Below are 26077 nucleotides of genomic sequence, written 5' to 3'. Positions count from 1 at the left end.
AAAAAACAAAACAAAATGCAAGATGAAGTTTATTTAAATGCAGTTATCACTCACATAAATCTTTCAAATTTAAAGGATTTTAGGTGAGAAAGAGCCCAAAAAATGAACTGAAAACTGTGGCTCCATAATTGGCAAGTAAGAGTCATTTCTCATTTTAAGCCTGGGGTTTGAGGTCTATGAACAGAATGTAAGAAAAGAAAAGAAGAGACATACATACACAAATGCACACATGAAAAAAACAACAGAGTTCTATAGGAAAAAAGAAAGGGAAAGGAAAGGAGGAGGATTTTTATGGAGGAGCTACTGTATTTTACACATTAAGCAAGTGCTTTCTTTTCTTATTTTATTTTAATCCTCATACCAAGTCCTACAATCAGGCATTATTATCCTTTTTTTTTTTTTTTTTTTTTTTTTTTTTTTTGCAGATGAAGAAACCAAAGCCCAGGGAAATTTAGTAAACTGCCTATAGTCACATAGCTAATAACATGAACTAAAACTGAGTTTTAATAGATTTGAAAGCCATTCTGTTATATCTATACCAGATTAATGTAAAAATATTTGAGTACCTATCTTAAGAAGGCATATACTAGAACTTAAATTCAAACCCCTAATATCATCTAGTTCACTAGTATTTTATGTACTAGATAGTAATCAACATTTCTACAGAAAAAGCAAGCCCCCATGGAATATTAGTAGAAATCTGGTATACAAAAATCAAGTCTCTTAACTAGTTAGAATTCCTGATCAACTAAAAAGCAACATCATTCAACACTGCTTTTTTCAAGTAACTCTTGATATAAATGTCTTCCATTGTGGAAAACAGCATTGAACATAAAACCAATTACTGACTGTTCTGGAAAATGGAGAAAGTCTAAAACCGTGAATTCTTATTGGCTAGAAAAACAGATGTTGTGGCTTGGATTCATGAAATGAACAAATTAAAAATATATAAAAATAACATGTGAAACATTTTCATCAAATAAATGCTCTAGCCTATATGGAAATTGCTCAGGTGAGAGACAGCTAAGGTTTCAAAAGTCTATTACCTTGTTGTGAGAATATATAATCAGAAAAGAATGTTCACAGGAAATTTAATTTAGAAGGAAACAAGTGACATGTATGTTGTTTTTGAAGAACTGGGGAGTTCTAAAGATCCAGAGATCCCTTCCTCACAAATATCAAATGTAATATAAATTGGGAAGTTTCCTAGAAACAAGGCAAATGTCTCCAATGCTGAGATCCAGAAGAGCCCAACTGCAGTACCATGTTCATGGCCACACCTTCCAAAGCAGAAACTCGTAACTCACTGGACTCATACAGAAACCAATTTTGAGGATTCTAATTTGTTACTGAGAAATACTGTGTGATTTGAAGCCAGACATCCTGAGTTCATGTCCTAATCATGGTATAAAACTTGGGCACTCTTACTTGAGAGCTTACTTTTCCTCATGTGTAAAACAAGGTTAATAATACTTACTAGAATTGGTCCCAAGTAATGTACTACTTATGAAACCACTATCAACATAATGTGCTACTTAAATGTTTGATATTTTAATTAGTTCCATGCTTGTCCCAACTCCTATTCTGGGGCATCACTGGTTTCTACTCACAGACCCTTGTCACTGTCAGCATGAAAAAAAATTCTGCATAGGAAACAAGGTTTCTGGATCTAAAATTGACACCATTTTACAAAAGTGTTGTGGATACTTATCCCAAATTTTTTTAACCCTTAAAAAAGTTATTGCATCACAAGAAAGAGCAAGAAAGAGGGGTGCCCGGGTGGCTTAATTGGTTAAGTGTCCACTCTTGATTTTGACTCAAGTCATGATCTCAGGATCCTGGGATTGGGATCCTGTGTGTCAGGCTCTGTGCTCAGCTTGAGGATTTTCTCCCTCTCCCTCTGCCTTTCCCCCTCACTCACTCTCACTCTCACAAATAAATTAATTTAAAAAAAGAGCAATAAAGACAATATAAATACAGAAAAGTGTTTTCCAGAAAATTTTAGTCTATTCCGTTAAGTAAAATAATTCTATTTTCTTATACTTACACAAGGCGCACTCCACACTGCAAGTCTACAGCAAGATTTGTAACAGCAAAATCAAATTCATCAAATGGTGTCTGAACATGGTTAACAGGTAATCCCAATAAGCTAAGGTGACGGGAAAGGTCACCTTCACCACTTAGGAAGTCTCGTGAAAAAGCCAGAAGAATGTCTTTACTAGTCTGTGGAGAAATAGGTTCCAGGTATTATATCCCAAGATTATAATTTTATTTAGATAACAACAGATTCTTATTCTGTGCATATAGAAATAAAGTAAAATGAATGGTACTATATTAAAAAAAGTCGATTTTACATCATATGGTAATAACGTACATATAAATTTCCAGTTTAAGGCCTTTTAAAAAATTTCTCTTAATAACAAACTCCAAAAATTAATATTCATTTGACAATATGCTAAATTAAGAAAGAAATCTCTCCCCTGTTAATTCCCTAGAAGCATAGTTTTGCTGATTTGATTCTCGGATAGGGATGTGTGCTGGTTAAAGGTCAACGAATAAGTTAGACAGAACTACTAATAAGATGGACTAGATAGGCATTCTTATCCTATTCCACTCCAAAGCACTCTTCTTTGGGAAACTTAGAAGTTTTAAAAGTGAAAATACATAATAAAAACAAGCAAAAGTCTTAAATGTGAAATATAAAAAGAGAAAATGAAAACTATACCTTGAATTCAGCATCTTTACAGAAGAGACAAGGATCATGATCAATAAGTTTGGATATTTTGGCATAATCAAGGAAACAAACCAACAACAATAGCTTTTTCAATGTAAACTTAGACAAAGCTTCTTCATGACCTTAAATAGAAATACAAAAAAGCATAGCACGTTAATCTGTGAAAGATAAGTTTCACCTTAAAATATGACAATGTACTAATAAAGAAAAGTAATAGTAAGCACAAATAGAACACCATGCGTCTTTCTGCTTTTAATGTTTGAATTCATGCAATACTCATAGAAACTCTGTTTTACTATTTGCAGCTCATTGAGTAAGAAGCAGATGTATGGAGATATCAAGTGATGTAGTCTCTCTCACGCAACAAATACTTAATGAGCACCTACTCAATGCAGGTCGTATCCTAGGTGCCATATGTATAATAATGAGCTAAAACAAATACAGTCTCCACAGAGCTTACAGCCTACTTGTGAGGAGAGGGTGGGTAGAGACAACAAAAAGGTAAAAATAATTATAATGATGGAGGAAATGATGGGGAATGACGGGTGTAAAGAAAGGGAGAATAGTGGAGAGAAGGACTATTTATACTGGCATCCCTAAGAAGATAAAATTTAAACAGAGACGAGGAAGAATAAAAAGAAGCCATTTAGGTATAGTGTGGAAAGAATGCAATGAAGGTAGAACCACTCACCATCTCTATATAGATGAGGAACAGTGGGGTGTCTATACTCAGCAGCTATATCGGGATTCCAAAGTAAGCGATTCAGAATAAACACAGCCAACCCTGTGACATCACTGTTGTCTTCCAAAGACAGGAGTTCTCCAAAAACTGTCTGAAAAGAAATCAAAGTCCAGACTATGTGACCTTTGAGGAGCAAAGGGATACAATAAAGGGAAAGCAAACTACAATCTTCTAAGGATTTGGCAATGTTCTATTTTCTAAATAGTATGGAAATAACATGGATATTTGCTAAATAACCTTTTTAAACCATTCATGCTTTGTGTATTCTTTAGTGTGTACGGTGTACGATGAAAAAAACCAAAAGCTCAGGACTAAGATAATTTCTTAAGAATCATCTGACAAACCATATTTACATTTTAATTTTTTCCTTTAAATTAAAGATCAAAAGTAGGCATGTTGTTCAAATTCAATGATTAATTATTCTACTTAAGTATATCATGAAGGTACAACAGAAACTTAAATATTCAAAATTTTCTAATAGTTAACAGGTGGAAATCCATCTGGAAATAATCTAAGATAATAATTTGGGAAGTTCAGATCTGTTTATAATTAATGATTTAAACAGGAAATTAATTTAACATCAACATGCTTATTATTGATTTTTAAAGGAACTAGAAAAAACTAAAACCATATCATACTATATCTTATAACCTTACATTGACCAATTGTGGAGATAAGAGCATGAAAAGTATATGCCAAAACAGAAAAAACTTTATTTTATAAAGATATTAGATAAAGATTTTTTTTACTAGATATTACTTATTTTTTGCCTCTGATGTTTTCTTAAAATTCTCAAAGGCCATGGCCACCACCAGAACCTTAAGATGTGGTGGTGAGGTAAAATACTTTGTTCACAATTACTCATCCTTCCCCCTTCCATGTAAAAGGATTATATATTCCCATCAACTGACATGGACTTGCTGTATCTCATTTGTGTTGGGCCACAGTGTGCTCTGGCCAGTGGAATATGGATGGAAGCGACACATACTACATCCAAGTAGAAGTTTTAAAAGGTATTACAAGTTTCTACCTAACTCTTTTGCTTTTTACTACAGCCCAAATAGAGGTTCTATTCCAATAAAGGTTCTAGAATTATTTAACATGTGAAGCAGAGCCAGTTGATATGTAATTTTCTGATTAACAAAAGCATACTAAACTGAAATAAGAAATCTTAGCAATGACACTATTAAACTGTGTGAGCACAGTAAGCTTATAATTTGTTCTCTTTGGGCCTCAATTTCTTGAAAATTGAAGCCAAATTACTGTTAACAATTCCTTTCAGTCCCAAAGACCATTGTATTCTAGAACCTGGACTAAACTGAACAGACTATCCCACGTGACAATGGCGAAGGCCTAAAGAAAATGTAAAAGATGAAAGAAGACTGGAAACACAGAGTATTTTTTAAATAGAATCATATTTCTAATAGTCAACTACTAATGTCTTTTTCATTTAGTTAGTTTTAAAATTTTAAGTCTTACTGAGCCATGCAATGAGTGAAAAACACTCAAATTTGATGACATTTTTATTGCATCAAAATTGCATCAAAATGGTTATAAGTTCAGGCTCTGGCATCAGACAGGTATAGATTCAAATCCTGATTAATAATTGGCATATAGCATGTCACTGCAAACCTAAGCTTCGGTTTTGCCAATGAAGTGGAAATAATAAAACATACCTCCCTCACTGGGTTTTGAAAAGGTTTAAATTAGAAAGTATATTTAAAACAGCCTGTATTATTGTTTGTAAAAGCTCAAAAAAGAGCTTACTATACTTATTATATCCAGTACCAAATCACACGTATTTAAGAAAACAGGAAAATTACTATGTGATGATAGAGCAATAATATATGCTGGCCTAATCTAATTACCTACTAAGTGTTTATTTTATTTATTTATTTTTTAAAGATTTATTTATTTATTTTTTCATGATAGACACAGAGAGAGAGAGAGAGAGAGAGAGAGGCAGAGACACAGGAGGAGGGAGAAGCAGGCTCCACGCCAGGAGCCCGACGTGGGACCCGATCCCGGGACTCCAGGATCGCGCCCCGGGCCAAAGGCAGGCGCCAAACCGCTGAGCCACCCAGGGATCCCACCTACTAAGTGTTTATTAAAGGATCTTAAATTTTATACTGAAAGACCTATTAACCCTACCAAATGAAACCACATTTTATTAAAGAATCTATTAAAAATATATAATAAAAAGTCTACTGAAGATATATATAATAAAAATTATAAAATTTTTTAAAGTATATAATTTCAAAAACTGAAGCATATACTTACCTCTAGGCCAATTCGTAGCCATAAAGGATTATAGGACAATAGCCAATTCAGGACTTTCTGCCGTTCTCCTGAAACACATGTGAAAAGCAAGTAAACTCAGACCACTAATCAAATAGAGACAACAGATAAAATTTTATGGAGAGAAATCAGTGGGGGAAAGGGATAATCACTTATATGAAATTAGTTAATTTAAATACATGCCATTCTTAAATATATATACGATCATGTTAAAGTACATGAGACTTTAGGCAGCAAAGTCAAATCATGTACATTTTTGACTCTGAAATATAAAGTCTTGAGTATTTTTAAAGAATTAAATAAAGGGGTGCCTGAGTGGCTCAATCAATCAAGCATCTGACTCTTTTTTTTTTTTTTTTTTTTTTAAGCATCTGACTCTTGATTCTGGCTCAGGTCATGATTTCAAGGTCCTGGGATCAGCCCTGCATTGGGCTCTGCCCTCTGTGGGCAGTCTGCTTGAGGATTCCCTCCCCCACATCTCCCCGGTCCTCCTGCCACTCATACATGCACATGTTCTTGCTCTCTCGATCTCTCAAATAAATAAATCTTTAAAAAACATAAATAATCACAAGATTTCTATAATTTTCTTACCCACATCTTTCCAGAGGTGTCTATCTCTTCTAACAATTAACCGCCTAGCTTCAATTTCAATTTCAAGCTTCTTAATAGCTTTAACCATTTTTTCAGAAGTAAATAAACGACATGCTGCACGACGTAATCTATTCAACCTGCACCGAGCAGTATAAGCTCTGAGAGACATTTCATCTTTTGTAGGAGCTCTAGGAACACTGATTTTATGTTGACTCTCCACTCCCAAAAGAAGAGTAGCAGCATTCACTGGGCAAAAATAAAGGAAAAATGTTTCTGGTTAAACAATATATACATATATCCTTAAATCCAGCAATAAATGCAAATTTAAGATGGCCAAAACAGGGTGTATTCTCCACCCCTTCCAAGATTGCTCTTCTCTTTCCTATCTCAAAATATGGCTGTTACTATTCACTCAGTACCTTAGACCATTCTATCATTTGCAACATGGGGCTCTACGTGCAAAATGGATCTCAAGTCTAACCACTTCTCACAGCCTCCACGGCAATTACCCAAGTTCCCACACTATCATCTCTAACCTAGACTAATGAAATAGTCTTCCAACTGATTTCTCTGTTTCTATCCTTTTTAATAAACTTATAAAAAAGTCTCTAAAGAATATGACTTTAAAAAAATCAATTAAATTTTGAAATGCAACCTGAATTTTCGTAAAACACACTTTATCTCAAGAAGAACTAAACATCAGGCTGTGTTTACTTTTGGAGAAAAAGAAATGCTGCCTTAGGGATTGTCTAGTCAAAGGACCTTTTAATGTAAACATGCTATACATTATTCTCTAACAAAAACAGACCAGGCCTCTCTTTGAACACTGCAACAATGAAGAAACTATTATCTTAAAGACAGCCTATTGGATGGCTTGACAATTTAAATGTTTACAAAGACTTTTCCTTATCTTGAGTTGAATTGATCCCTATAATTTCTATGCAATAGTACAAGTTAACTTTCTTTCTCTCTCAGGAATAAAGCCTTCAAATGCTTGAAGGACAGCATGTTTCCATCTTGTTCTATACCTGAGTCTCCACTTTTCCAGAACATGCACTGAAATGTTTTAAAAGTTCTTATCAACTGGTTTTAAGATTGTTCAAAATTCTATAGCTTGCCTACACACACCTTAAACTAAGGCTAAAGAGATCAGGCCACACAGACTGTTATTCACCAGGATTATACTTCGTTATGTGGTTAAGATTGAACTATATTTCTTAGTAGCCATGTTTCACTGTTAACTCAGACTGAATCTGTATTAAAATATAACTCATTCCTCTGAAAGGCCGGAATTGCATTGGTTAATAAACAAGAATGGAAAGCAAAAAGAAAAGGCCAAGTTCGGTACTTTCACTAAAGAATACTCTAAAAATTCTCACCTACACAATCTTTAGCATTCATGTCAATGAACTAGTCAACCACGCCATTAACTATAATAAATGTGCATAATTAAAAAATGGCAATTCATGTTAAGAAAACTGTTAAAACAAGAGTATTATTTAAACATTAACTTAATGTTTACCTTCAGAAATATTTGTTTTTACAGTGAAGTCATCAGGAGTTAATATAAAATTTAGCCACCAAGTGAAGCCCTGCTCCTGCTTTTCCTTCCAGCGTTCATCATAAAACATGTTTTTTGCAGCAAACGGCATTGGGTGTCTAGGAATATCTAAGAATAAAATTGGTTTACTGAATAAGAAATTCTCTTTTAAATTACAATGAAATATATAGCAAAAGATCATTTTTTGGTAGCAAAACCACCTTTAACACAATGAACAATATTTTGCTTTTCTACTATGTGCTGAAAACAGTTGAAAATGTTTTAAGTATAAAATGTAATCAAATTTTGAAGGGGAAAAATTACTGCTGTATCTCTTGGTTATTTAAAAATTCTAAGTCACCATGAGTTAATTTCATTGAAGTCTAAGAAAATATTCTGTTCTTTGAATACATATTTTTACAATACAAGGCTTTAATTCAATGAAAAGTGTCAATACATTTCCATTTCAAATGTGATTAATGCTTCATTCCATGTCAGTTTTTCAGTGACTTTAAAAATATTGAGCACTTACCTGTTTTTAGTGGTTTTATGAAGGTTAAAGTAGACTGTGCCACAGCAACAATAGGTTTTGTTTTTTTGCTTGTTTTAGAATTAGGAGTTCTGTATATTCTTGAATCTAAAATAAATTAGAAAGCAGAATAGTAGCATTAAAAATGAAATAAATTCCATGAATGACCTTTTTTTTTTAAAAAAAAAGATTTTATTCATTTATTCATAGAGACAGAGAGAGAGGGGCAGAGACACAGGGAGAGGGAGAAGCAGGCTCCATGCAGGGACCCCGACATGGGACTCGATCCTGGGTCCCCAGGAGCAGGCCCTGGGCTGAAGGCAGTGCTAAACCACCGAGCCACCCGGGCTGCCCAGAATGACCGGTTTTAAAGTTAAGTTTGGGTTCTTCAACATCACATCTATTTCGCAAATACATAATAATTACTGTATCTCTGGTACTATGCTATGAACTTGGTGGTCAATTAAACCTACGTCTCGAAGTTATAAACCAGAAGCTACACTTTATCTTATGTCTGCAGAAGCTATGATTCACATTCATATATACACACACACACTAAATGATGGTATATATTGCAGATTCTGTGCTTGGTGCTGAGAATGCAGAATTACACATGTGGTCCCAGCCCTTAGAAGTTCTTAGTCTAGTACAAAAGTTTAAAAGGAATTATAATACACTACATAAAGGAGAAAGACATTTAAGCAGCTATGAAAACAAGAAGAAGGGAGCTAACTTCACCTAGAAGGGTATACACCTGAGCTGACTCTTGAAGTGGAAGTTAGGCATGAGGAATGTGGGATGTTGACAGACCTGCAATGTGGCTGGAGTAAAAAACACCTATCAGAAAAACAATAGGAGAGGTTGAAAAAAGTAGAAAAGAGTTCAATCATAATGAAAATAGTGGTAGCTAATGTTCGAATACTTTGTTGCAGGCACCATCACAGTCTTTTAATATAGAATACCTCAGGTAATCATCCTAGCAAACCTCTAAGAACTGTATTATTATTATTATTATTATTATTATTATTATTATTATTTATTATCCACTTTTTATATCATTAGGATACTGGAGCTTAAAACAATTAAACTACTTGGTCAAGATCACACAAGCTATTAATGGCAGAGCTAGGCAGTATGGTCCCAGAGGCTGTACTATTAATCAGTGTGATATACTTGGTATGACAAAGATTTAAATCTAGGAAGTAACACCATTGTTTACATTTTAGAAAACAGTGGCCAATGGAATAAAAGGGATCAAGAGGTAGAAAGCTAAGAGGAAGCTATCACAGTGGCCCAACTTAGCTATTATGAGAATTCAGATGAAAACAGACTCAGTGGAGACAAATTAGAAAGAAGAGTTATTTTAATAGCAGAACCAAGAAGCCTTAATAACCACTGGTAGGGCGATTGGTAAAGAATAAGAACTTCAGAGGACTTCCAGGTATCCAACCAAGGTCACTGAGGGAGGTAGTAGATGCTGTCTACAAAGGAAACTGCTAGAAAAATCACAGTGACAAAGTGATACAGTTTATAGGATAATATATAGGTTATATCAGAATAGAAGCAGGTTTCACACTAGATGATACATCTACTAAATATAAACAGAACTAAGAAAAGGAAAAATCCAGCCCACCTCCTATTTTTAACGTGGTCTACAATCTAAGAATAGAATAGTTTTTATATTTGTAAATAATTGGGGAAAGAAATAAAATGATTGTATTTCATGACAAATAAAAATTACATGAAATTCAGATTTCAGTGTCCATGAATAAAACTGTATTGGAACACAGCCACACTTACTCATTACACATTGTCTATGGCTCTTTTTCCTTCTACAATGGTGGAGGTCTGGTAGCTGTGATAGGGATCATTTGGCCTGCAAAACCTACATATTTATTATCTGGACCTTCAAAGAAAAAGTTCCCTTAGTTTTCATTTAGAGGGATTAAAAATCTATGCCAATTGTAAAAATAAGGAACATGGTCAAACTGTGACAGTATTTATGAGGTTCTAAGTTTCTTTGAATTTGAACCATTTTAAAATAAAATAAGAGTAAAAAGTCCTCGTTCTGATACTAAAGGCTAGTGCCTCTGCATGGAATCATTTTATTCTGTGGGAATCCTTTCCTGGAACCATCTCACAGCTCCTTATCACTCAGAAAGGCCATATGAAGTGCCTCCCTTTCTGTGCTTCCATGATTCCCTGTGCATAGCTCAGTTATAGGACTGACAGTAGCTTGAAGACAGGAATCATACCTTTTCTCTTTGTATCCAGAGAGCCTAGAACAATGCATAGCATTGAATAGGCACCTTACCAATACTAAATAAAGGTATTTTGGAAAACTGACTTCCTTTGTTCTCCCGGGTTTGCCAGAATAGAGCCAGTTATTCTTAGTGAGTGTTAATCATGCTCTCATATAGGCTCATAAGTCAGAGACACTCAATGTGTCTAATTCTCTTTAAACTAGGTGGCCACCTTAAAGAAACTCATTCATTCCTTGTACACTGTAGGAGATCAAAATAGGTATAGGTAGTTCCCTATTCTCAAAGAATTTGTTATCTGGTCAGACAATATCTATAGGAAACAAAACAAAACAAAACAAAACAAAGCAAAGAAACAGAGTTAACAGGTACATACAAGGTATGTACGCTGAATTCAAATTTGCTTAGGGACTATACCTAGAGGGAAAGGAAAGCCATCAGGGAGTTAATAAAAGCTATTGTACTTGAAATAAGTGAAAGATTTGAATTAGCATGAAAACAACAGGTAAGAAAATTAAATAAGAGGATACATGGTCAGGAACAAGACAAGGATGCCCATTCTTGCCACCTTTATTTAGTGCAATATTGGAAGTCCTTACTAGAGCAACTGGGCAAGCAAAAGAAATAAACAAAGAATCCACATTAGAAAGAAAGAAGTAAAACTGTCACTATTTGCAGATGAAATTATATGTATAGAAACTCCTAGAGAATCCATCACAAAACTGTTAGAATAAATGAATTCAGCAAAGATGCAGGACACAAAATCAATATATAAAACATTAAGACTTTGATGAAAGAAGTTGAAGATACAAATAAGTGGAAAAATATTCTAGACTCATGCATTTAAAGAATTAATATTGTTAAAACATTCATACTACCCAAAGCAATCCACAGATTCATTGAAGTCCCTATCAAATTTCCTATGGCATTTTTCACAGGAATAGAACAAACAGTCTTAAAATTTCTTTGGAACCACAAAAGCCCCCAAGTAGCCAAAGCAACCTTGCAAAAGAAGATCTAGAGAATCTTGAGAAAGCTGGAGGCATTGCATTACCTGATTTCAAACTATATTACAACACTATAGGAAACGAAACAGTATGGCATTGGCATAAAAACAGGCACACAGATCAGTGAGACAGAATAGAGAGCCCAGACATAAATCCACACATACATGGTCAATTAATTTACATCAAAGGAGACAAGAACATACAATATACATTCTCTTCAATAAATTGCATTGGGAAAACTGAACAGCCACTTGCAAAAGAATGAAACTCAACTACTATCTTATATTATGCACAAAAATCAACTCAAAATGTACCAAAGACTTGAATTTGATACCAGAAACCATAAAACTCTTAGAAAAAAAAGAAAAAAAAAAAAAAAAAAAAAAAAGCATTGACAACAGACTTGGTGATGAGTTTTTGGAACCGACACCAAAAGTAAAGGCAGCATAAGTAAAATAAACAAAGGAGACAAACTACAAGCTTCCTCACAGTAAAGAAAATCATCAATCAAATCAAAGACAATGTACTGAATGGGAGAAAAAAGGGAAAAAAGGGAACACTGGTGCACTGTTGGCAGGAATGTAAACTGATAAAGCCAATGGGAAACAGCATGGAGGTTCCTCAAAAAATTAAAACTAGAGCTAATGTATGATCCACAAGTCCACTTCTGGGTATTTTTATGAAGAAAACAAATACTAACTCAAAAATATTCATGCCCCCTATGTTCACTGCAGTATTACTCACAATAACTGATATATATAAACAACCTAAGAGTCCTTCAATATATGGAGTATTATTCAGCTATAAAAATGGATGAAATCTTGCCACTTGTGACAACATGGATAGACCTTGAGGGCATTATGCTACATGAAATAAGTCAGACAGAGAAAGACAAATACTGTATGATCTCATATGTGAAATCTAAAACAAAAACAAAAATCAAGTTCATAGATACAGAGAACAGAATTGTGGTTGCCTAACTTGGGGAGTAGTGAGGGTGAGGGGTTCAAAAGAATAAACTTCCACTTAAAAATAAATAAGTCATGGGATGTAGTATACAGCATGGTGATTAGTTAATAATACTGTACTGCCTATTTCAAATAGGCAATTTTCAAAGTTGCTAAGAAAGTAAATCTTAAAAATCCTCATCACAAGAAAAAAAATTGTGTAATTATGTATGGTGATGAATGTTAACAAAAGCAAAAAAAAAAAAACAAGATAAATGGATGGATGGAATGACATGACTAGCATGGCAAAGAATGTTGTGGAATATAAATTAGCAGGCTGGCTACACAGAGATCACATGAAGATGATCTTAAATGGCAGAACAACAAGCTTGGAAATAATCTGTAACAGCAGAGAGCCCCTGAAGGTTTCTGAGTAATGGAGTAGGAAAGCCAGATATTAGATACCACTCATTGCCTCCATCAGAAATTTGAGGCCAGTGGATCCCAATCCCTATCATCACTGGTCAAAAGCCCAAAATAAAACTCTTACATTTACCTGATCCTTCTCTTACTTAAACCATAAAAGTATAACAAAATATGGTAGAAAGAACATTTAACCTATAGTTAGGGAGACTTGAGTTTAAATTATAACTATTTTAGTAGCTTCTGTGACCTTGGGCAAGTTACTGGACATTTTGAGTCTGATACGAGGGAGTTGGAGAAGGAAATCATTCTATATAGATGGGACAATAAACTTGAAATACCTTGAAGACAGAGCCTGTTTGAGGATTCAAGGATAACAAGGAAGCCAGGGTGGTAGGAGCAGAACAAGCAAGGGGGAAAGAGAGGTAAGAGTGAGGTGGGGAGAAGGTTGGTGATAATCCAGATCTTATAGGGCGGCCTTATGTATCATTGTAAGAACTTTGGCTTTCAGTGAAATGGGAAGGCTTTAGGGGGCACAGAACTGGATACCTTAGAGTCCAACTAATTTTTAAAGTATTACCCTGGTTGTTATGTGAAAAACAGACTATAGAGAAGCCAAAGGTAGAAGCAAGATCTAGTAGTATACTCTACAATGACATGGACTAAATCAGGTGCCACTGGAAATGCTGAGAAGTGATCAGATTCTGTATTTGGAAGAAAGAAAAGATAGGATTTGTCGATGGACTGAATTTGAAATCAGACAGACTGAATTTATAAAGAAAAGTTTGGAGAGAAACACACTTAAGGACAGTTACAAGGTTTGGGCCTGAGAGGAGAGGTCAAAACAGAAGTGTTATGATGGGAGTGACAGGGATCCCTGGGATCGAATCCCACGTCGGGCTCCCGGTGCATGGAGCCTGCTTCTCCCTCTGCCTGTGTCTCTGCCTCTCTCTCTCTCTCTCTGTGACTATCATAAATGAATGAAAATTAAAAAAAAAAAAAATGATGGGAGTGACATGCCAGGTAGGTGTATCATGGGAAAGGGGACAGCAAAGGTCTGGCTTTGGACAAATTAAAGATGTTCACTAGACACTGAAGCAGAAATGTTCTACGTTGGATAAATGAGTCTATAGATGAGATGTGCACCTAAAGATACAACATTGGGAGGCCTCCTCCATGTATGGATGGCAGTGAAAACTAGGAGATGGAACCAGATCATTAAGGGAATGAGTAAAAGTATGAAAAAGGGTCAGTGGCAAAGCCTTTACTTACTCCAAGATTTAGAGGTTGGGATGATAAAGAGCACTCCACAAGGAAGACTGAGAGGCAACCGGTAAAGTAGGAAAAGAACCAGGAGAGAGTGTGGACGGTAGAATGAAGCATTCCAAGAAGGCAGAAGTCCAAAGTATCAACCAGTTTGCTAACAGTTCAAGATGAAAATTGAGAAATATTTATCAGATTTAATAGTGTAGAGGTATTAATAACCTTGACAAAAAAAGGTTTAGTAAAGTAGTCAAAACTTGATTGAAATGGGTTCAAAAAATAAGAGACAAAGGGGACATGGCTAATACAAACGACTTTCTTAATGATTTTTTTTATGTTAAAAGCACCTTTTAAGTATCATGTTTACACAGTATTATGTTTACACAGAAAAGTTATACATATCTCAGTGAACAATAACAAAGTGAATAGTTGGGTTCTTTCAAGGAGCTTTGCGCAGAAGAAAACAGAAAAATGGAGCAGGGGCTGAAGAGGGATAAGTGTTATTAAGGTTTTGTTTTTTTAAAAGATGGAGTAACAGCATATTTGTATCAGAAATGACTCAGTCGGGAGTAAACAATGGAAGATATGGGAGAGAGAAGACAATTGGTAAGGCAACGTCCTGGGGTAAAAGGGCACAGGGTCTGTTGTACCAGTGCAGAGCCCTGCCACATGGGGTGCATAGGTACTTCAGGCATTAGTAGGTAGTGAGAAAGTTGTGGATGATACACAAGTAAGAGTGGTAAGTGTTGAAGTGTGTTAAGGTTTTCTTCAGTACTTCCACTGACTCAATGAAGGAGGAAGCAGGTCATCAGCTCAGACAAGGTTCAGAGGACTATCTCTGGAGTCTAACCACCTGGGGTAGCAACCTAGCTTTCTCATTATTGCCTCTGTGACCTTACAAATTACTCAACTTCTGGATGCCCTTGTCTCCTCATTTTGAAAATCCGGTATTGATAACAATTATTTTGTGTGACTGTTAGGAGTATAAAGGAGGTAGTAGTAAAGCACTTACCCATGGGTCTGACAGAGGACATGCTCAGTAATTGTTACTACTATTATCAATCATGAGAGAGAAGGAAGGAAAGGTGTTAGGGGTTTCAGGAGAAAAGAAGGGAGGGACAAGACAGTCTGTAGCAAAGTGATAACGGTCAGTAAACCCAAAAAGACAAAGCCAAAAAGAGTTAAGAGCTTTCTTGAGATTTGTGGTCATTAATTTAAAGTCCGATCAGTAAGATTCAGGCATTGAGCAGATAGAGTTGGATTGGGATTGGAATTTGCTAGACAAATACAATGAGGGGAAGAGAGATGAATGAAATGACCAAGATGAGTCATGGAATCCAAACTGTAAAAGTAGGAAAGTAAGGACATGTCAGAGTGAAGGCTGCAGAAAGCATAATGGATTAAAGGATTCTAGATGTAGGAAAGGGACAAAAAAAAAAAAAAAAAAAAGTCAGAATCAGTTTCTAGAGAAAATGCTAAAATCACAGAGACAGTGATTAGAAATGAAGATGTTTTTAGGAGAATGTGGACTAAGTACGTTGGAACTAAAAACCCAGGATATCGGAAGGGTATCCTGCAAGGATTTTGAAATGATAAAGAATAATGATGGTAGTTTTGGAGAAGCCAAATGTAAAAATCTTGAGAGTAATCTTTCATTATAACAAGGAGGAATACAGGTGGGAGAGATTTAAAAAGAGCCTCAAGCTGTTCTGCTGCTGTTTGCTTTCTTTTCGTTTGTTTTCAAGGAAAAAAGGAGAAAAAATAGTAGCCGTGAGAAAGAAGGTGGGCCACAGGAACACCTGGGTGGCTCAGCAGTTGAGCATCTGCCTTTGGCTCAGGGTGTGATCCCAGAGTCCCGCGATCGAGTCCCACATCGAGTCCCTGCATGGAGCCTGCTTCTCCCTCTGCCTCTCTCTCTGTGTCTCTCATGAATAAATAAATAAAACCTTAAAAAAAAAAAAAAAAAAAAAGGAAGGTGGGCTACTATCTCAAGAGGCCCAAGGTCAGAGAAATAGGAAAGAAAACAGACATAACTGGAGAGGGTTGCAATGAAATCAGGGCAGAGCCAGGTTTCAACAAGGTAACAAAATGTCTTATAAAAGACAATGCTAATCACGGACCATGAGTTCAGAGCTGGAGAGATCTAGAAAATCGTTCAAACTCGGGGATGTTCAAAGGGAAATGAGATATTAAATGAGGGAAATGAGATGTATGATACTTCCTAGAAGTTCTAGAATTCTTTCAAATGATCTGTTAAATTAGTAGTGTGGTTTGTTTTCCTGCCCTGCCCTTGACTGTCATGAGGTCATCTGGGTTCAAAAGGCATGGTGGAATTAGTCCTGTTTTTGAGGCAGACTTGATGGAAAGGCTGTGAGTAGTGGGGAAGGAACAACGATGTTTTCCCCAAAGGAATGCAGACCTCTGGGGCCCTAGAGACATTCCCTCTAGGAATGTCTTCATTCCTAATTATTGGCTAAGTAAAGGCTGAGGGAGAATAATGCCATGAGGTGCACAGGGTATGCAAAGTCCTCTTCCGTGTTTTCTCAGATAGTATGATGGGGGCCAGGCACATCACTGGGTCTTCCAGTCAGGGTTTGGACTAAGGTGAGGAAGTGGAGTACTTCCCCTGGGCATAAAACCTGAGGGGTTGCCAAATAACTCCATAATCAAGATTAAGTATTTTAATGCAGTATTTTTTAAAATGGAAATTAATGCAAAAAGATAATGAACAAAACAGCAAAGTTTCAGTAAGAACAAAAATCAAAACTATTTTAGAACTCAGCCCCATCTTCTATTAAACAAAATGGCACCTGAAGAGTGCAACTTAGAAGTCAAGCTTATCAATAGGAAATTCACTAAGCCAAAAGAAACAGCAAATATACGCCTTGTAGGTATACTTTCACTAAAGATGTTATAAACAAGACTCACCTGTCTTCTTCTTCAGGTTTAATTTCTCTCTGTTAAAATGTTTTGAGATGGGTGTTGTCATCTTTTTTGTTTTTTTAAGAACTGATGTTTTGGATTCCACAGGAGAAAAATGGATTCTTTTGATTTCTTGTATCTCTGAATGTCCTGTAGCTGTAATTCTAACATTTGCATCTTCCCTGTCTCCCTCACTCCTTCTTTTACGGGCAATTAACGTGGTCTTTGAGGGAGGAGTTACTACAATTTTATAACTCTTAGGTTTACTGAATACTGGATCTATAACTGGAAGACAAGATTGAAAACCATCTTTCTCTTTTATATTATCTGTTACTTTTTCAAATTCACCTGCTACACTGTTGAGACATCTTTTTGCCTTTGGTTTATTAGTCTCCTTTTGGTTTTCTCTGGTAAAATTGGATTTCCTTTTAGTAATGGTAGCAGAAAGTATTGGGCGTCTTGTAAGTTTATCCTGGCTGCAACTAGAAATATCCTGCATTGCAGAAAATTTAGGTTGATTTTTTGTAAAACTGTAACAATCTGACTTCATTTCTAAAGCTCTGTGTTCTTCAAAAGTAGCTTTGGGAGATTTTGAACTCTGACATTCAGGAATACAAGGTAAAATTCCATTTGTTCTCGGATCTTGAGACTGTGAGAACTGAGAATTTTTATTTGAGGATAATGATAATTTACATGTTTGCTGATATATACATGTATATGCCATATTATCTTTTACAAATTGATTTGGGGATAGAATTGGATTAATTGGCTCAGATTCTAGATCCTGATTAAGTCCATAATTATCATTTATGAAAGAATCAGGACTTAAGATTTTCCGGTAATTTTCATGCACACTTTTTGATTCCAAATGCAAAGGCATTGAATTATCTTTCATAAGTATATTTGATGAAAGACACGTCACTACCTCTAGCTCATTATTAGCTGCACGGCTGTTTTTTACAAAGGAATCTGGACTTAGAAAATTTCCTTGGCTTTGTGTAATGTTCAAAGTGGAAGAACAGGCTGGGGTAAGAATAAGTTTACAGTTCTCTTCAGTTTGGTCATTAATATTATTTGTGGAGTTAAAGGAAGTTTCATTAACAACTTTCTCACTAAAACTAAAATCTTCCAAAATGCTGGCATCTTCTACTTTCAACAGGTCCCCGTTTTCACGTGCATGAAGAGATATGTAAGTTGTAGACCGACGTACAGAAAGAGGCAAGGAAGTCTCACCATTGCATTCTTTGAAAATAGGACTAATAGGTGATATCGGTATTTTATTTTCTTCAAGGATTAAAGAATTGTTTTCTGTTGGGGAACAGCCTTCATTCACATCCAAATTTTCACAAGCTTGTAGTGGGTTCCTAACTCTGTCAGCTTTTTGTGAAACACAAAATGTTTTGTTAACATTTTGAGCAGAGGAAATCCTCTTATTATTTGAAGAGGCTGACATTTTCTTCTTCTTAATCGTACCCCAAAGACTCCTCTGTAAAAAATAAGCAAAACATACAGATTAAGTTGATAGTTATTGAATTATTACCTTTATATTAGCAATATTATGCATTTTACTTCAAAACTTATCAAAATAGTCTTTTGGAGGAGCTAAGATGTCAGAGTAGTAGGGGGACCCTATGCTTGCCTTGTCTCTCAAAATACAGCTAGATACATGTCAATCATTCTTGAACACACAAGAAATTGATCTGAGGATTGAGAAACAAACTGTACACCTGGAGGATGAAAAGGGGTCACATGGTGGAAGATAAGAGGTAAGGAGATATGATTTGGAGGAGAAGAAAATCACAAGTGCTGTGGAGAGGAAGGAGTTCTGATCACAGAGCAGAGAGAGGACCAAGTGAGTGAGCAAGAGAGAGAGACAGACATCAGTGTACAGGGGATTGTACAAGAAAAACAGTTCCCCAAAACCACTGAATGGGAAAATGAGAAGGGCTGATTATCACAATTTTTTATAAGTAGCAGAACTCAAAGCCTGAAGTTTTTAGAAGTCTGTGCCATCCCTAGGGTGGAGCCTGACAGGCATAGTGGTACTCCTGTAGAGAAAGGCAGAGGTTCAGGAGAGGACAGCATGGTCTGAGGATCCCCTGGGTCATACTGGGAGTGTGCACCCCTTCTTGGAGTGCGTTTAGGAGAGGTGGCACTACCTCACAGGGGACAAAAGAGCTAGCAGGTGTGATTGAGCTGCCCCGTTCATTACCAGGCACAGAGGGACCTGCTGAGGGCCTAATGTGGATGCTGGCTTTTTGCTGTGCTTTACCATCAACTCCAAGCCTGTGAATGTTCATGTGACTGTCCTCCTGGGACAAACTGGCACCATCCACAGCATGGCAAAACCTTCGCCAGAGGATCAGCATGGGGCCATGTGCACTGGGTCCCTAAAATTTGGTTTCTGAAACACAGGTGATGTGCTAAGACAAAACAGGAGCACAGTGCCACCAGGTGGGCGACAGCTCAGATACAGACAGGGTGAAGGCAGGGATCTGATGGATTCCTGAGACACACAAGGGGAGATCGTCTGCTCTTTTGAGAGCTTCCTGAATAGCAGCCAGCGTGATCTCCTGTCTCTGGGGAGGAGGGAGGAGGGTGACACTATTTTTATTCCCTGCCCATCAGCAGGGATGGACTTCAGTGAGCAACAGAGCACCCACAATGGAGCCTTGAGCTGCTTACACCCAGCCCCATGGCCCTGTGCTCTGAAGGTACTTCTGAACTAGAGCAAGTGTGCCTGGAGCCAGAGCAGCAGCAAGCCCCTCCCCCGAAGGCCAGGACCCTCCCCTCTGCATGCATCAAGTCTACTGACCATAGAGTGCTGCAAAACTTCAGCTCTACTGGATATTGGATCTTGCCTCTTTGAACACAGCAAAACACCCTGTTAAAACTCACCACACTCTGGACAAGGTCCAAACACTCCCCATTGCAGGCAAGGAGAAACTCTGTAGAGGACTGACCTGAGGGAAAGAGCAGCCAAAACACAGCAGCAGAATGCACACAGCATACACCAGAAACACTTCCTGAAATGCCAGGCCCTGGTCATTTCTGTGACTTTGTCTTAATAAAGCCATTACTCTCAGGAGCAGGAAATCTAACAGGCTTTCCTAAGACACAGAAGATAGAGATCCAGGGAAAATGCCAAGACAGAGAAATTCATCCCAAAAGAAAGAAAAAGAAAAGGTCATAGCCACAGATCTAACTGAAACAGATATAAAGAGACTGAATCAGAATTTAAAACAATAATCATAAGGATACTAGCTGGGCTTGAGAAAAGCATAGTAGACCCCATGGAGGCCCTTACCACAGAGATAAAAGACTTAAAAACTAGTTAAACTGAAGTAAATATTACTATAACCAAGATGTGAAACCAACTGGATATAATGGCCACAAGGATGGAAGAAGCAGAGGAATGAGTAAGTGATATAGAAGATAAAATTATGGGAAGTAATGAAGCTGGGAAAAAAAAAAAGAGGGAAAGAAAAATACTGGATCACAAACATAGACACAGGGAACTCAGCAACTCCATGAAGTGTAATAACATTTGTATCATAGGACTCTCAGAAGAAGAGATGGAAAAAGGGGCAGAAGGTTTATTTGAGGGAATTATAGTTGAAAACTTCCCTAATCTGGGAAAAGAAACAAACATCTAAATCCAAGAGGCACAAACATCTAAATCCAACTCTCAAAAGCAAGCCAACAATAAAACATACTGTAGTAAAATGTGCAAAATACAGACATAAGAAAAACATCCTGAGAGCAACAAGGGAAAATAAATCCTTAACTTACAAAGAAGACAAGTCAGGTTAGCAGCTGATATATCCACAGAACCTGGCAGGCCAGAAGCAAGTGGCATGATATATTCAATGCGTGAATGGGAAAAATAAGCAGCCAAGAACACTTTATCCAGCAAGGCTGTCATTCAGAATAGAAGGAGAGATAAAGAGTTTCCCAGATAAACAAAAACTAAAGGAATTCGTGACCAGCTCTACAAAAAATATGAAAAGAGATTCTTTGAATGGGAAAGACAGAACAAAAACAACAAAGACTAGAAAAGAACAGAGAAATCTCCAGAAACAACTTTACAGGTATTACAATAGCACTAAATTCATATTTATCAATAATCACTCTGAATCTAAATGGACTAAATGCTCCAATCAAAAGACAAAGGGTATCAGAATGGATAAAAAAATAAGATGCACCTACATGCTGGAGAGACTCATTTTAGACCTAAAGATACCTCAGACTGAAAGTGAAGGGATAGAGAACCATTTATCATGCTAATGACCATCAAAAGAAAGCTGGGGCAGCCATCCTTATATCAGACAAACTTGATTTTAAACCAAAGGCAGTAACAAGAGATGAAGAAGGGCACTATATCATAACATAGGGATCTATCCAACAAGCAGATCTAACAATTTTAAATATTTATGTTTCCAACTTCAGAGCACCTAAATATATAAAACAATTAATAACAAACCTTAAGGAAACTCATTGATAATAATACGATAATAGGAGGAGACTTTAACATCTGACTCACCTAAGCAGAAGAACAAGGAAACAACTTTGAATGACATACTGAAACAGATGGACTTAACAGATCTATTCAGAATGTTTCATCCTAAAGCAGCTGAATACAAAGTCTTTTAGAGTGCACATGAAACATTCTCCAGAATAGATCACATATCAGATTTCAAAAAGTACAAAAAGATTGAGATCATACCATGCATATTTTCTGAAACTTTAAGTCAACCACAAGAAAAAATTTGGAAAGACCACATACATGGAGTTGTTAAAGAGCATCTACTAAAGAATGAATGGGTCAACCAGGAAATTAAAATATGATAGTCTAAAACTTTTGGAATGCAGCTAAAGTGGTCATAAGAGGGAAGTATACAACAATGTAGGCCTACCTCAAGAAACAATAAAAATCCAAATATACAATCTTATCTTACACCTAAAGGAGCTAGAATAGGAAAAGCAAAGTCTAAAGACAGCAGAAGTAGAGAAATAATAAAGATTAGGGCAGAAATAAATGATACAGGGGGGAAAAAAAGACATCAGTGAAACTAGGAGCTGGTTTGTTTTTTTTGTTTTTGTTTTTGTTTTTTTTAAGAATTAAATTGATAACCCTCTAGCGAGACTTATCAGAGAGAAAAGAGGAAAGGTCTCAAGTAAATGAAAGCATGAATGAAAGAGGATAGATTATAACCAACACCACAGAAATACAAACAATTAGAATAGTATGAAAAATTACATGTTAAAAAATTGGGCAATCTGGAAGAAATGGAGAAATTCCTAGAAACATACATAACACCAAAACTGAAATATGAAGACAGAAAATTTGAACAGACTCATAACCAGCAAAGATTGAATCAGTAATCAAAAATCTCCCAACAAACAAAAGTCCAGGGCCAGATGGCTTCCAGGGGAATTTTACCAAATAGTTAAAAGAAGAGTTAATATCCATTCTTCCCAAACTGTTTCAAAAAAATCGAAATGGAAAGTAAACTTCCAAACTCATTCTATCAGGCCAGCATTACTTTGATTCCCAAAACAAAGACCTCACTAAAAAGGAGAATTACTGACCAACATACCTGATGAACACGGTTGCAAAAATTCTCAACAAGATACTAGTAAATCAAATCCAGCAGTACATTAAAAAGAATCCTTCATCGCAATCAGGTGGGATTCTTTTTTTTTCCCCTGGGTTGCAAGGGTGGTTCAATATTCACAAATCAACGTGATACACATTAATAAAAGAAAGGATCAGAACCATATGATCCTCTCAATAGATACAAGAAAAGCATCTAACAAAGTACAGCATCCATTCTTATCCTCTAAGGAGAAAAACTGAGAGCTTTTCCTCTGAGGTCCCAAGATAGAGCCCCAAAACAGGCATGTCTACTCTAACCACTTTTATTTAACATAGTACTAGAAGTCTTAGCCTCAGTAATCAGACAAGAAAAAGAAATAAAAGGCATTCAAATCAGCAAGGAAGACGTCTTACACTATGTGCAGATAATATGATACACCATGTAGAAAACCTGAAAGATTTCACCAAAAAACTGCTAGAATAAACAAATTCAGTAAAGTTGTAGGATATAAAATAAATGTACAGAAATCTGTTGCATTTCTATACAACAATAAAGAAACAGCAGAAAGAGAAATCAAGGAATCAATCCCACTTACAATTCACCAAAACCCATAACTAGGAATAAACCTAATCAAAGAAGTAAAAGATCTCTCCTCTGAAAACTATAGAATGTTTATGAAAGATATTGAGGATGACACACAGAAATGGAAAAACATTCCATGCTCATGGATTGGAAGAACAAATTTTGTTAAAATGTCTATACCAATCAAAGAAATCTACACATTTAATGCAATCCCTATCAAAAATCATTAGTATTTTTCACCGAGCTAAAGCAAACAATCCTAATATTTGTATGGAACCACAAAAGACCCCAAATAGCCAAAACAATCTTGAAAAAGGAAAGCAAAGCTGGAGGCATCACAATTCTGGACTTCAAGGGATATTATAAAGCTGTAGTCATTAAGACAGTATGGTATTGGCACAAAAACAGACATACAGATCAGCAGAACAGAAGAGAAAACCCAGAAATGGGCCCACAAGTATACGGTCAATTAATCTTTGACAAAGCAGGAAAGAATATACAATGGAAAAAAGTCTCTTCAACAAATGGTGTTGGGAAAACTGGACAGTCACATGCAGAAGAATGAAACGGGACCACTTTCTTACACCACACAGAAAAATAAATTCAAAACAGATGAAAGACCTAAATGTGAGACAGGAAACCATCAAAATCCTAAAGGAAAACACAGGCAGTGACCTCTTTGACATCAGATGTAGCAACAATTATTGTTTTACCAGACACATCTCTCTCTCTTTTTTTTTTTTTTAAAGATTTTATTCATTCATTAGAGACAGAGAGAAAGAGACAGAGAGAGAGAGAGGCAGAAACACAGGCAGAGGGAGAAGCAGGCTCCATGCAGGGAGCCTGACGTGGGACTCGATCCCGGGTCTCCAGGATCACACCCTGGGCTGAAGGCGGCACTAAACCGCTAAGCCACCGGGGCTGCCCACTCTCTGAAGGCAAGAGAAAGGCAAAAATGAACCACTGGGACCTCATTAAGATAAAAAGCTTCCGCACAGTGAAGGAAACAGTCAATGAAAGTAAAAGGTAGCATAAGGAATGAAAGATGTTTGCAAATGGCATATCTGATAAAGGGTTAGTACCCAAAATCTATAAAGAACTTATCAAACTCAACACCCAAAGAACAAATTATCCAATCAGGAGATGGGCAGAAGACATGAACAGACATTTGTCCAAAGAAGATGCTCAACATCAACTCATCATCAGAGAAATACAAATCAAAGCCATGATGAGATATCACTCACACCTGTCGGAATGGCTACAATTAACTCAGGAAGCAACAGATGTTGGCTAGGTTGCAGAGAAAGGGGAACCTTCTTATACTGTTGATGGGTATGCAAACTGGTGCAGCCACTCTGGGAAACAGTATGGAGGTTCCTCAAAAAGTCAAAAATAGAACCACACTCCCACCTGGCAATTGCATTATTGGGTATTATTATTGTACCCACAGGATACAAAAATACTGATTCAAAGAGGCATATGCACTGCAAAGTTTATGGTAGCATTATCAACAATAGCAAAATTATCAGACAAGCCCAAATGTCCATTGATGGATAAATGGATGAAAAAGAGGGAGATCTATATCTATATATCTACACACACAATGGAATATTAGTCATCAAAAAGAATATCATGCCGGGATCCCTGGGTGGCGCAGCGGTTTGGCGCCTGCCTTTGGCCCAGGGCGCAATCCTGGAGACCCGGGATCGAATCCCATGTCGGGCTCCCGGTGCATGGAGCCTGCTTCTCCCTCTGCCTATGTCTCTGCCTCTCTTTCTCTCTCTGAGACTATCATAAATAAATAAAACTTAAAAAAAAAAAAAAGAAAGAAAAAAAAAAAGAATATCATGCCATTTGCAACGAGGTGGATGGAGCTAGAGTGTATTATGCTAAGGGAAATATGTCAGTGACAGACACCATATGATTTCAGTCATATGTGGAGTTTAAGAAACAAAACAGATGAACAGAGGAGAAGAGAGAGAAAAAAAAGAGGGAGACAAAACTTAAGAGACTTAACTATAGGGAACAAACTGAGGGCTGCTGGAGAGGAGGTGGGTGGTAGATGGATTAAATGGGTGATGGGTATTGAGGAGGCCACTTGTGATGAGCACTGGGTATTGTATGTAAATAACAAATCATTAAATTCTGCTCCCGAAACCAATACTACACTATATGTTAACTAACTAGAATTTAAATAAAAGTCTGAAACAAACAAAGACTTCTCAAAGTTTTTACACGTTATTTTCTTAGAGTAAACCACAGGATGATTAAAACTTATTACCTTTTTCTTTTTCTGCTCTTCTGCATTTCCTAGTAATATAGCTTGGTGTTTCAGAACATCATTTACAAGAAATGTCACAGTCTCTCTTACTCGGCCTTCTTTTAATGGTGTCCAGTTAACAGAAATAACAATTTTTTCTTTAGGCTATAATCAAAGAACACATTTCAAATGGGTATAAAAATAGCGATGCATAATGTCAAAACATATTATATACAGTTTAGAATACAGTAGGGGATTAATAATTGTTAGTCACCAATACTCTATACTGTAACAACATTCAACAAGCCAAAAATATTTTTCTAAGTTCATTGTAAGGAAAAAAGCCACTAGGTGGCTTAACAAGGTTCAACAAGAAAA

At 36.4% G+C, this 26077-nt stretch overlaps 1 protein-coding gene across 2 annotated transcripts in view; it reads right to left on the bottom strand.

Moving 5' to 3' along the window:
• Positions 1-26077, bottom strand: part of ASPM (assembly factor for spindle microtubules) — a 71994-nt gene that overhangs the window by 44070 nt on the left and 1847 nt on the right. For both annotated transcript variants that reach the window (XM_025429732.3, XM_025429731.3), the window contains exons 2-10: positions 25721-25864; positions 17264-18743; positions 8438-8542; positions 7888-8034; positions 6366-6611; positions 5757-5824; positions 3426-3567; positions 2726-2856; positions 2048-2223 (exon numbers count right to left, since the gene is read on the bottom strand). In XM_025429732.3, coding sequence (XP_025285517.3) covers positions 2048-2223; positions 2726-2856; positions 3426-3567; positions 5757-5824; positions 6366-6611; positions 7888-8034; positions 8438-8542; positions 17264-18743; positions 25721-25864 — 2639 coding nt within the window. The remainder of the gene's footprint in view (positions 1-2047; positions 2224-2725; positions 2857-3425; positions 3568-5756; positions 5825-6365; positions 6612-7887; positions 8035-8437; positions 8543-17263; positions 18744-25720; positions 25865-26077) is intronic.

This window comes from Canis lupus, chromosome 7 (assembly GCF_003254725.2).
Source record: "Canis lupus dingo isolate Sandy chromosome 7, ASM325472v2, whole genome shotgun sequence".
NCBI classification, from domain to species: domain Eukaryota; kingdom Metazoa; phylum Chordata; class Mammalia; order Carnivora; family Canidae; genus Canis; species Canis lupus.
Note: the sequence above shows the minus strand (reverse complement) of the source record. Positions and strands in the feature narration are given on the sequence as shown.